The sequence below is a fragment of the Melospiza georgiana genome, chromosome Z (assembly GCF_028018845.1).
Source record: "Melospiza georgiana isolate bMelGeo1 chromosome Z, bMelGeo1.pri, whole genome shotgun sequence".
NCBI lineage: Eukaryota > Metazoa > Chordata > Aves > Passeriformes > Passerellidae > Melospiza > Melospiza georgiana.
The window spans coordinates 42482606-42495145 of NC_080465.1; the positions used below are offsets into that span (position 1 = coordinate 42482606).

Consider the following 12540-nt stretch of genomic DNA (forward strand, 5'->3'; position numbering starts at 1 on the left):
TTTCTGGCATCAACTCAAATGTATACCTAAGCAAGGGAAATCTATATGAGAATGGGCAGACTCCTGCAATGCTCCCTGAAACCAATAGCAAAGTTGTCACTGAATTCAATGGGAGCAAGGCAGAAACTGAAATACTGGGATGTTAAGGAAACCTGACCAACTGACTAAGAAAATAACTTATCTGATAATTGATATCAATTCAGAAGAAGGGACTGTGAATAGCTAGCAACACAGTTTAGGGTATGACATAATATTTTCACCAAGCTCAGTCTGCAAAGTCAAAATATGGTTATGTTCCCATCCTTTATTAAAAATCTAAATGCCATTGATACCTGGGTAAAGTCTCATGAAAAACATCTCAAACTAGATAGTCAACGAATCTTAGAAGTCTTTTGGGTAACATCGCTTACCCAAAAACAATAGGTTTTGGATGTACCCTGTAAGTGTATGTGTTCTGAGTGGCATTCCTGAGCTCCTGGCTCTCTTCCAAATCTCAGTTGTACTGTAGGGCAGTCAGCTCAAATCCCCAGTTTAAGTTTCCCAAACATTAATAGAAAGGAAGAGAGACTTGAAAGTATAGTGATTAATGCATAAAACTGGCTGCTTCTGTTATTAAGTGAGGTTTTAGGACACATTCATCTGCAACTAAGTGCATTATGCTCTGGGAGGCAGTGAGGTCTCATGCAGAACTGCAGTCTAAGCAGCAAAAAAGGCTGCATGGTTGAGTGATGAAGCACAGTCTCCTTCATTTACTTATACTGAGCCTATCTCCAAGGTTGTCCTCAAAGATAGCCACCAGCAGAGCATTGTGGCAGTGGGCAAACATGCAAATATGTAGCAGGTGCAGGATGTAAACTACAACTTGGCTTGTGAACAGTGACAACTAGTGGGGAAGACAGTTACCTAAAAAATTGTGATTACCAGGGCCAACATGGACTCACTGTGGTAACTGGAAAACTGAAAATACTTTGTCAAACAAATTGATGACCTCAGTCCGGTTTCTTGATGGACTAGTGCCTGTCTATGTTGCCATAATTGCAATGATCCATGCACTGCATCAAGACAGGCAGAGGCTAAGGCTCAAAGTCTCTCTAAACTGAGGCATTTTAGCTGTGAAATCATCACTTAAAAGTAAACTGAAATCTTAGTGCTTCAAAAGCATTAAGAACCAAAAATAACATATTCAGACCATTTTGTTGTACAACATCCCAATTCTTGCACCAGCCATGCTTCATGTTTCTAGTATTTTTCCATCATTCACTAAAACTAGGTGGAGAAAGAGTGGTCAAACATCAGATAATATTCTAAGAGGAAGAAAAGGTATATACACAAGTGTTCCTTGATGGCTGGTTTTCAGATAAATGCTTTATTAGGCAGGAAGCATACTGCTTGGATGACATTACCAATTCTTGAAGAATTTATTTTGTGCCATTTAAAACAGAGGGATTTAAACTAAAATCTTGCAAAGACTTAAAACCTCCATGTTTAGCTTTACACCTCCTACATAGTTTCACTGTGGTCAATGAAACTATTCACTGTGGAAAACTAAGAAGGTGTGTAAATCTCTGTAGCATTAAACATTTTTCTTGATTATCTCACCAGGGACTGGAAACAGGGATTGGCAGCTATCAGACACCAAGGGTAAAATGGCAACTTGTGTCACTGAAAATTGGCTTAATTGAAAAGCAGCATTAAGAATTGTGAAACAAGTCTAATCTTTTTTCCCTAACTTGCAGTGGATGCTATGTGGCTCTAAACTGCTCCCTTGAGTACCTCCAAACAACTGAGATTTGCTCACCCAAGAGTAGGGTGCATTTTCACTGTCAAAATAAGTATTTGTAACTTTTTTTTTTAAAGTATTTAGCACAACTGGAGTGCTGGGGACGTATGTGTATGTGAGTAATGTCCCTAAGGGAGGCTTGAAAACAGACTCTCTGCCTAGGTCATGAGGGGCCTGCACCAGCGATATTCATTCTTCTCACCCTTCTTCTCATTCTTCTCCTCACCCTTCACATCCTTCTCCTCATCCTCCTCCGCTTCCCCCCACCCAGGTGAACACGGCTCGGTGGTCGCCGGCGCTCCGTAGGACGCTGCCGAAGAGGGGCAGGGGCTTAGCAGCTCTGGGGACCCCGGCGGCAGCGCGGGGAGCGGGCGGGGTGGCGGGGAGGCGCCGCAGGGGCGGGAGTGGCCGGGGCAGCGCCAGCGGCGGGGGGAGGCGCCGGTGCTGGAGGCGCGGGGTGCGCGGCGCAGGGGCGGCGGCCCCGCAGCCCGGGCGGGCGGCAGGTGGGAGCGGAGCGGAGCGGAGCGGAGCGGCGGTGCAGCGGGGCGGGGTGGCTGGGAAGGGAAGGGATGGGCTGCGCACCCAGCATTCACGTCTCGCATAGCGGTGTGATATACTGCCGGGACTCGGAGGAGTCCAACTCCCCCCACCAGACCACCACGATCTCGCAGGGCACCACCACCCTGCACGGCCTCTTCGTTAAGACAGACGCGGCCGACTCCATCCCCTCCGTCCTCGCCTACCAGAGCCGGCAGCCGCCGCCCTCCGCCGGCCCCCGCCGCAACGAGCGCAGGGAGTCCGGCGGCGCCTCCGCCCGGTCCAGGACGCCCCACTGCTGCAGCGTCGAGGCGGAGACCCAGACCAGCAGCTCCAGCGCCAAGGTAAGGTCGCCGCTCCGGAGTGATCTCCGGCGGTCCCGGTGCGGGTCCCCGCCGGCCGCGGCAGAGGGAGGACGGTGCGCGGAGCCAGCGCCTCCCCCGGCGGAGGATGCTCGGCGGGCGGGACGCAGCTGGCAGGAGCGGTGCCCTGGTGCCCACTGACTCACCGCAGCTGCGGCGGCCGGGCCGGGCCGGGCTGGCACTGCTGCGGGGGGGCCGCCTCGCCTGGAGCTCGCCGGGGGGAGCAGCAGCCGCCGGGCCCCTCGGGCTCTCTCCGCCTTTCTCCGCCTCGAAGCGCAGCCTTGGTGCGGCTCCGGGGCGCCCTGCGCTGGGATCGGGCACGCACACCCAGCAAGCGAGGAAAGGCTCGTTTTGAGCTTTGTGGCTGACGGCAGAGAGTACTTGGTGCTAGCTTTATTTACCTCATCCCTTTTTCTTCCCGCCGTATCTGTTAAAATGAACTGTTGCTTCTGGGCGTGGGTGTTCGGCTGAGAACCGAACCACTATGATCTGCACACGTACACTGATGCACCTTGCTGCTGTAGAGCTGTGGAGATGCTCCTGGAGGAGCGGGCGGGGGCTGTGTGTGTAGGGTACCTGGAAGACTTGGTCCCCCTCTCAGTGGCTAAGGCAGGCACTGCTGCAACCTGCCTGTCAACGTCTTCGCTTAAGTTTAGCACTTGCAAAGAGATCATTGCGCTGGATTTTTTTTTTCCATGAGGTTTGTTTGGTTTGTTGGTTTTTTTTTTTTTTTTTAATATCAGAGTAACTTCCCTGAAAGCCTTTTAGAAATTAAAATTTGTTTTGTTGCCTCCTTCCAAAGTTTATAAATTAAAAAAAAACCAAAAACACACACACACAAAAAAACAAAACAAAAAAAATACCCAAAACAAAACAAAAAAAACCCCATAAAACAAAACCAGTATCATGATCTTAGCTGCATCTTAGGTTACTTTTCTGTTGTACTAAGAAAGCAGGATATCATGTCGCAAAGCAATCCTAGTATTTTGTGAGAATATCAGTAAGAAATTCCAAAGTTATAAAATGTTCCTTAATTATTTAAAAATTCAGAAGCAGTAGGAAATCTTAAGGAAAACATAAGTGGGAGAAATCACAGAAAAAACCCCAAAACCCCCATGGCCCATTGTCAGTTTGTTAGTTCAAATGCTGGGAAAATTGTAGAATTGTCTGCAGTCACATTTACTGTTTTACTCATTCAGATCAGGAGCCTGCATCATCAACAACTGGGACAAAATTCAAGCATTACTGGAGTAAAACAATTCTTTTATTTCTTGTATTTATAGGTTTTTTTTACTAGTCAGAGTGCAATACTTAAGACAAAATATGATTTTTTTTTAATATGATTTCTTTTTTCTCCTGTTAAGAGGAGAGCAAAATCAAAACACTTTTACAATTCAGATGAGAATTGAAAAGAACATAGGAAGAATTGGGAAAAAAAGTTCTTTAGAGTCATAACTTGGTTCTCAATAATTGTTCACTATATATTATTTACATTATGTGCTGTTACAAACAAATATATTTCCCAACTTTCTAGTTGTTTAAACTGCATGTATTTCAGATGGTTTTGAACTTTCTGATTGGTATTGTAATGTTATGGGTTCAACAAGGCCCAGTGCTGGGTCCTGCCCTTGGGTCACAGCAACCCCAGGCAGTGCCACAGGCTGGGGCAGAGTGGCTGGAGAGGACCTGGGGGTGCTGGTGGCAGCAGGTGAACATGAGCCAGGCTGTGCCCAGGGGGCCAAGAAGGCCAATGGCAACCTGGCCTGGATCAGCAATGGTGTGGCCAGCAGGAGCAGGGCAGGGATTGACCTCCTGTACACAGAAAAGGTGAAGCCACACCTCAAATCCTGTGTCCAGTTCTGGGCTCTTCACTACAAGGCATTGAGGTGCTGGAGTGAGTCCAGAGAAGGGAAACAGAGCTGTGGAAAGGTCTGGAGCACAACTCCTGTGAAGAACAGCTGAGGGAGCTGGGGGTGAGAGAGAAGCCTGAAGAAAAGAAAGCTCAGGGGGGACCTTCCCACTCTCTGCAACTGAAAGGAATGTGCAGCCAGGTGGGGGTTGGTTTCTTCTTCCAGACAACAAGAGACAGAATGAGAGGAAACAGCCTCAAACTGCTCCAGGGAAGGTTCAGGTGGTACATCAAGAAGAATTTCTTCACACAAAGGATTGTGAAGCATTGGGAGTGACTGGCAGGAAAGGGATAAAGTCATCATCCCTGGAATTGTTCAAGAAATGACTGCATGTGACACTCTGTGCTGTGGTGATGCAGTGGTGATTGGTCAAAGATTGGATTTGAATTTGGATGTCTTTTCACAGAATCACAGAATTAACTAGGCTGGAAAAGACTTTTGAGATCATCAAGCCCAACCTATGGCTTAACATCACCTTGTCAACTAGCTCATGGCACTAAGTGCCATATTCAGTCTTTTCCAGTCTAAATGATTCTGTGGTTCAGAATTGTGATTATTTTTGATAGCTTCACTTCTTTTTACAAATTATGAGTTTGTTAGGTGTCTGGGGTTTTTAAAGTTATGTAACAATTATTTCAATTATTTATAGAAATATTTTCATTCTTAAAAGAATTAGGATCTGTAAATTTATTTTTTTTTTAGTTGAGTTAGAGCTGTCATTCTTACTGCCAGTCTCCTGGCCTGATTTTGTACATCATACTGAAGTATTGACTACAACAGGATTGGGTTATTACAGAACTATCATAAAGGCAAAATAGTATACTGTACTTGACAGATTATAAGAAGTGGAAAAGTGTGGAAACATGTTTCTGCAGTAGTACATGATAACAATATTTATTTCCATAAAAGCTCAAAAGTGAAGAATAGTATAATTTATTTTGTCATGGAAAGAGTGCCTAGAAACACCACTCGGTTTTTGCTGCTGTAGTGCTTGGTTGCATGTATTAGCAATATTGGATATTCCATACTATATGGCATCACATTTAGGGAAAGAAGGAGGAAGGCACGGGGGACATTTGGAGTGATGGTGTTTGTCCTCCCAAGTAGCCAGTGCACATGATGGGCCCTGCTCTCCTGGGGATGGCTTTACACCTGTCTACCCATGGGAAGTGGTGACTTAATTTCTTGTTTTGCTTTGCTCATGTGTGCAGCTTTTACTTTACCTATTAAAGTGTCAAATGCATGAGTTATTTCAGTTTCACTCCTCAGATTCCTTCCCCATCCTCTGGGTGATTGAGTGAATGAGCAGCTGCCTGGGGCTTAGTTGCCCTCTGGGGTTAAACCACCACAAAATCTCATCTAAGTGAATTAGAGGACAAAACCAATATTGTGGCTGTTAGCACTATTATATAGTAATATATATATATATATATATATATATATCTGTTCTGTAACTGCTCAAAACACTCAAACCATGTGTCTTGGTTTCAAAAGACACCATATTGCTTGGTGTGTCTTCATTTTGTGTTCTAAACTGCACTTTAGTTGTTTTCACAATCAAGTATTGCACTTTACATTTGATCCTGCTTTTATACAATGTTTTAAAACTCATCCACACTATAGTATGAAACGAGCCTTAAAATAAATCAACCTGTAGTAATTTCAACCCTATTCAATTCAAATAAAAAATAAAAGCCAACCAAAGAAAAAATGATCCAATGTCACTTAAAATATATGGCTTATCTAAACCTTACTTTCAAAGTATTTGATCTGTATTCATTTGGTGTGAGGTCAGTGTTACAAAAGATAATTTTTTGGTTTTTTTCTTTTCTTCTTCTTTCCTTAATGAAAAGTTATGAATTGTTCAGAGCATTGAGATGTGTTGGTCCCATCCCACTGGCACTGTTTGTGAGTAACCAGTCAGCAGTTTTGGTGGGTAGGTGTGTTTCTTTTGATCTTGAAAGCCTTTTAAACAATTATGTACAAGTTGCCTGACAAAGATCTCAAGTGGACTTGTTACAGGTTGATTTGGGATAGGACTCACAGTTTCTGATGCTCAGCCATACACTCTGTTCTTGAAGTACTTGGGCAGAAGCACTCAATTGAAAAAAAACAGCCATTCCTTCCCCTTGTACCCACCTTAACAAAGCAAAACAGTATCATGAAAAGAAAGAGTATTAATATCTCAAATGTTCCATCAGCTTTCTATAAAGATACAAGGCATTTAGCCTCCATCACAGAAGCATAACAATGAGCTGAGAAGATGCTGACTGTATAATGGCTGCTTGACCCATTGCTCAGTTACTGCTGGTTCTGAAGTGCAGCTGTTCTGAAGTACCAGCTGTTTAGCAAGAAGTAAACAGTCTTTTGGACACTTCCTTGGAGATTTGAAAATGTAAATCCCTTATATATGTTTACATCTTTTAATTATGGCCAAGTCTTAAGCAGAAGTTGTGAAAAGTTCTGATTTTCTTGACATCTTGAGACTTCAGCATTAACAAAACTTTACAGCAACAAACAAGTTTCAAAGCTCGTGCTGCTAACATATTAGCTAGATGGAAAAAACCCTGCAAAAAACTTGCAGACTTCCATTGATTACTTTATCATATTTTTCTTCTTAAAATTACAAGAACAGCAGGTGTAATGATTTGGTTCTTCTTATGCTGTCTTCTTTGTAGAAAAGAAAAACTTGTTTATGAGCCTCTCTTGATCAGTCACAATAGCAGTAGAATTTCACCATTTTCAGGCTTTTCTGTAGCAAGAAAAGCTCAGAAATAAGCAAAAATACAGTGGGACAGTATCTCTCACCAGTGCTGGCTGTGTTAAGTTCCAAGGTGGAAGTGTTGGGACATATCCTCTTTAAAATGTCAAGGACCTAGGTTTTTTTGGATTGCCTTGATTTGAAATACAGTTGTCTTTCAAGCAGTACCATGTATAAGAAAAATCAGGGTACTTCTTGCACTTCTGGTTTTGTTTGAGGTGTACTATGGTTTAACTGGTTAATAGTAGGTTCTGTGGCATGTGGAACACACCAGATGTAGTGTAAACCTAGAAAATAAACCTCCCAGCTCTGTAACTTAGTGCAATGAAGGTTCATTTCACAACTCAGTAGGACACCTGAGACATAAAGCACTTCTTGAACATAGGACTGCAGAATTGGCATAAAAAAAATTGAGCAGGCCAAAAACTGTTGAAATATATTACAGTGCAGGACCTTGTTATTTTAGGCTAGCTGTTCTCTGAGAGGTGCTGGCCTGAATAACTCTTACCCTAAAGAAAATTACTAGTATAGAGGTGTTATTCTGTGACTAAGCCCAGGTATCTTAAATTAATACAGTAAATTAATACAGTTGCTGCTCTGTATATGACCTTTCCATTCCTTCTTCAAATGATGCAGGTGAACTTTGGCAAGCACTGTTGTTGTGCTCTTAAGCAATGCTAGACAGAAGAACTGTTACAAAACAGATAAAACCATTTCTTCAGAAAATATTAAACCACCTGGCAAAAAGAAGCCTGATTAATGACTTCACATTGAGTCACACAACATTCTGGACTTCCACAATTGCTCTGGATGATATGCATTTATATCACTTAATATAAAATGAGCACATGTGCATGCGCACACACGTGTGTAAGAAAAGAGAATTGCTGAAGGCTTGTAAGAGAACAATGAGCCTCAATAGTTTCATCATTAGAATTCAACAGGTCCAGGACCCCTCTAAGTCCTTCAGTAAAAATTTGTTTTAAGACTTTGTCTTTCAGTGCCCAAAATACCAAGTGGTGTTAAACTGACCATTAGCAGCATCTGTTTTCCCCTTTTACTGTTTGATATGCACAGAATGAGACTGAGGTTTTATCTTCAGAGGAGCTTGGTGTGAATCTTGTAACATTTTCTCTATTGTCCATGTAACTTTTCTAAAAGTGCCTTTAGTGAACACTGGATGTACCTGTATGGCTGCTAGAAAATAACATGTGAAATGTTTTATGATGCAGCAGCATTTACCTTTTTTTTGGTGAGTCTTGTCAAACCCAGGATTATAGCTTAAGAAATCAGCAATCACATTTACTCATGTAAAGACCAAAGTACAGAGCATAGTGAAGAGCAGCCTGTGTGTTTGAAGTGGTGCAGGGCATGAGCTTACAGCTAACTGCCACCTGATGATCTCTTGTGCAGTACTGTCTCCCTCCGGCACAGATCAGTAGGTGCATTTCTAGCCCAGAAAGTCACCAGCAGTCACCTTGCTGCAGGGCAGCACCACAACACATGGCTGTCGTCTTGCTTGTTTGAGGGCATCTTCTCTGGGACAATCTCACAGACCATAACGTAGAATGAGCTCATTGTGCAGGAGCTTCCATGGCTCCCCCAAAACACCAGTGCTTTTGGCTTATGAAGCTTGAGTCACCTTTCCCTCTATGTGAGGAAGAAGTTCTGTGCAAAGATGCATTGTTAATTCTGATTTAAGGTGATGTTCTGTACAGCTTTTTCGTGGCAGTGTCTACTCCAGGTAACTTTCTTCACTTGAGAGGACCATTAGTCCATTTGCCAGGGAACTTTATTTTTCCCTTTCAGTTCAGCCATTTGTGTTAACCACAGCGCTATCCTTCAGCATCCAATTATTTATAAATGTCTTTCTCACCCTTGTTGTCAGCTGTAAAAGAACAAAATGCATTAGAGACATGCTGTTCCTTTATATTACCTCTGACTCTTTGAATAGCAAGGTACTCTGGAGAATAGTTTTTAAAAATCCTTGTATATCTCTACCCTGTAAATCTCTGACTTGGCTATCCAATGCCAAATATTTCATATCTTGGATGTAGAAAGGGTAGAGTGCAGATTTATGCTGAGAAACCCTGCATCTAAATGGTGCTACTTCAGAAACTGTCTCAATATTAAACTCTTAATAACATGAGTTATTCACTTTGAAAATGCATGTCTAATTTTGATGTAGATTTACAATTAACTGACCTTTTATCCTGGATTCAGATTGCATCTGAGGAGGCAGCTTTTGCTCCAAAAGGATGGGAAAACTGGACCAATGCAGTTGGTTTCATAGCATGGAAAAATGGAGCAGGAATTGCAGAGATCTGGGCCACCTGGATTCCAGTACATAGAATTCACAGACAATACAGCCAGGTGTGAATGTGTGTATAGATATTACTAAGCGACATTTAAATAAGAATTCCAAAGGAACAATGGATAGTTGAGAGACTCTGCATCAGTAGGGTCAGTAACATCCACTGATGAAATGGACAGAAGGGAGTTTTAAAGCAATATAGGTAGTAAAAATCAAGCTATTCAACATCTGTTTGTAAGCCTAGGAGAAACTGCTCACAGTCAGTTTTCATATAGAGCTGCAGCCTGTCAGATTTAATTATGATTCATTTGTTTTTATTTGGAAGAGTGAGGTCTGATTCCTGTCTTGTTATATGCATGTTTTCATCAAATAGCAATATAGTTACAGGTGGTATACCTTTCAGTGCTGTAAAAAAAAATCAGTGTAATTGAATGTGGAATTGAACATGAGGTCTCTGGTGTTAGCTAACTCCAGCGCTCAATTTTCCCTTTTCTCTTAGGTTAGCCATTTTGCTACAAAAACAGCAAGAGAGGCTTTCCTCCTCCTCTGCTGCAGATTTAGAAGGTTGTCTGAGGGCACTGTGGACTTGAATGTTGTCAATGATCATTGTTCCCCTGCAGTTATCATGTCCATTATAAAATGCAATTTATCAAACCATTTTGCTAGCCCAAAAACCAAGAAACCTCTTTTAGAAAAGGAGAGAGAAAATTAGGTTTAGCTTTTTGTGTGTATTCTTTTCCAAAGTTAATAAAATTTCTTCTGAGACCCCAGAATAGGTGTTAATGTGATGACTCAGGTGTTTTCTGGATAGACACCCAAGCTCAAGTCTCTGTTTTGCAAGTGTGTAAAAAGGTCCTCCCACATGAGTACTCTTCTCACTGGACTGTTGGCTGTTGTGGCTTTCTCTTTCTCTTGCTTTTAAGATTGCTTCCCTGAAATCCATGCATTCCAAAGAGTCCTGCCTGATGAATCATTACTTCCTCCTTGTCATAAAGACAAATCTTTCTTAAACAGCTGTCTAATTATATTGTGAAAAATCACAAGATTTCAGAAAGGTTGGTTATATTACATTCCAGAATAAATCCATTCACATGTGTTAAATGTTTAGGTCTGTGTTAATATTCTAAGCAGTGTTGTGGCTCATGGAAGAAGTCAGTAACTGCTGTGTCAAACACCTTTGCCATGGCCTTGTTTCAGGCTGTTGCATTTTACCCCAAATTGTAGTGTGTAGACTAGGATAGCAAGACCAAAAAGTTAAGATTTCTTGCATTCTCATTGTTGTGGTGTACTGATCTGCAGCTGCTGGACAGCTCTCCTTCCCCTTGGAGCTCTGGATGGCAGCCACAGGGTGCTGGTGGAAACCTGTGAAATCTTTGGCTACTTTTGTCAAAAAGGTCAGCTGGAGTACTATGATGGTGTGGTGGGTGGTTAGAGAAGAGATGGATGAAGTGAAGATCTGAGATGGACTAAGCAGGTGAGATATCATTGTTCAAGTAGTAAAAAAATGATCAATCTAGCCAAGTTGGGGTGGTTGTGGATGGGTCCTGTGTTATGGGCTGGAGGAGTTCAGGGCAGAGACATACCAAAGGGAATGGGGCTTAAGGGACATGTAGGTAGAGAGGTGTTTTGGAGGGAAATAAAAGTCTTTTCTTGGTGGCACTGGATTCTTTGATGCTTTGAGTCTTGAGGAGATGTGATGTCTGAATCTAGAGATTTCTGTCCAAATCTTAGAGCTGCACAACAAAAACGTATCTTTACCACTCAATGCTGCTGCAACAGAAATTGCCTATATGATGTTCTGTGTACAAAACTTTACCCACTACTGCTTAAAGCCACTTGTTAGTCTGTGCTTGTCTCTGTTTTATTAATGAGCCCATCACAGTAGCAGAGGACTCCTGCATCTTATAGTCAAACATTAGAAAGCAAGAAAGAAGTACCTAGTATTAGTCTAGACAAACTGAGGATCACTAACCACCTGCTTTCTGAGAGAAGTTTTGACAAAAAGAGGCAAAGGTATTCTCCCCAAAACCAAAATGACAACAACAAAATAACACCAAAGCAAAACAAGTTAACACTAAGAATCATAATTGTTCCAAAATGGAGATACTACTGATGTAACTAGTTTTAGTATAACTTCTGTGATAACTATGTTAAATGTCATCAGGGACTTGTGTATTGCCATCCCAATTAGGACAGAATTCACAAAATGTGTTAGCTCTGTGAGTCTGGTGCATGGGAATCATTTAAACTTCATGGGTTTTTGTTTTTGTTTTCTTTCAAATGTAACTGTATAAATAGTATAATTTTGTTTGGAGCAACGGTTTCTTTGATACATTCTGGGGTTTTTTTTGGTTCTGCGTGACAGAGCTTTTACTACTCTAGTCCTTTAGGTGAGATTGGACTGAGCAACGGAACTGGGGTTTTTTTTCTCACACCATTACTGGGTTAAAAACTATGTGTTTGATAGATTTATTTAAGGCTCACACTCAAGACAAGAGTTGTGCAAGTCTTAAAGACAATATATTTTAAATGTCATGATTTTAAGTTATATTCTATGCATCCTGGTGGTGGAGATGTCAGACTTTTTCTTTCAGGTTTATGAAAGTGAAATATAAAATTATTGAGACCAGAAAAACTAGTGGGACTGATGAGTATTACAGTCAACCAGAATGGGTGTCTGGTTGCAAATACACATTAACAAGAACAGCTCATGCACATACAGATCTCTCTTGGCCCTCTGCCATTTTAGTGGCTTAGGGACTATCTATACAGTTCAAAGAGTTCAGTAATGAACTATCTTCAAAGAAGGGAATCTTTTTCATGGGTTCCACTGCATTTATACAAGAGGCTATTTTTAGATGAAGCATTTTTTGCCC

General features: G+C 42.0%; 1 protein-coding gene across 1 annotated transcript in view; it reads left to right on the forward strand.

Annotated features, from left to right (window-relative positions):
- Window positions 1–2349: 2349 nt before the first annotated feature.
- PDE8B (phosphodiesterase 8B) overlaps window positions 2350–12540 on the forward strand; it is a 69347-nt gene continuing 59156 nt past the window's right edge. Inside the window, exon 1 of the mRNA XM_058043138.1 lies at window positions 2350–2661. Within this exon, the coding sequence (XP_057899121.1) occupies window positions 2350–2661 (312 nt within the window). The remainder of the gene's footprint in view (window positions 2662–12540) is intronic.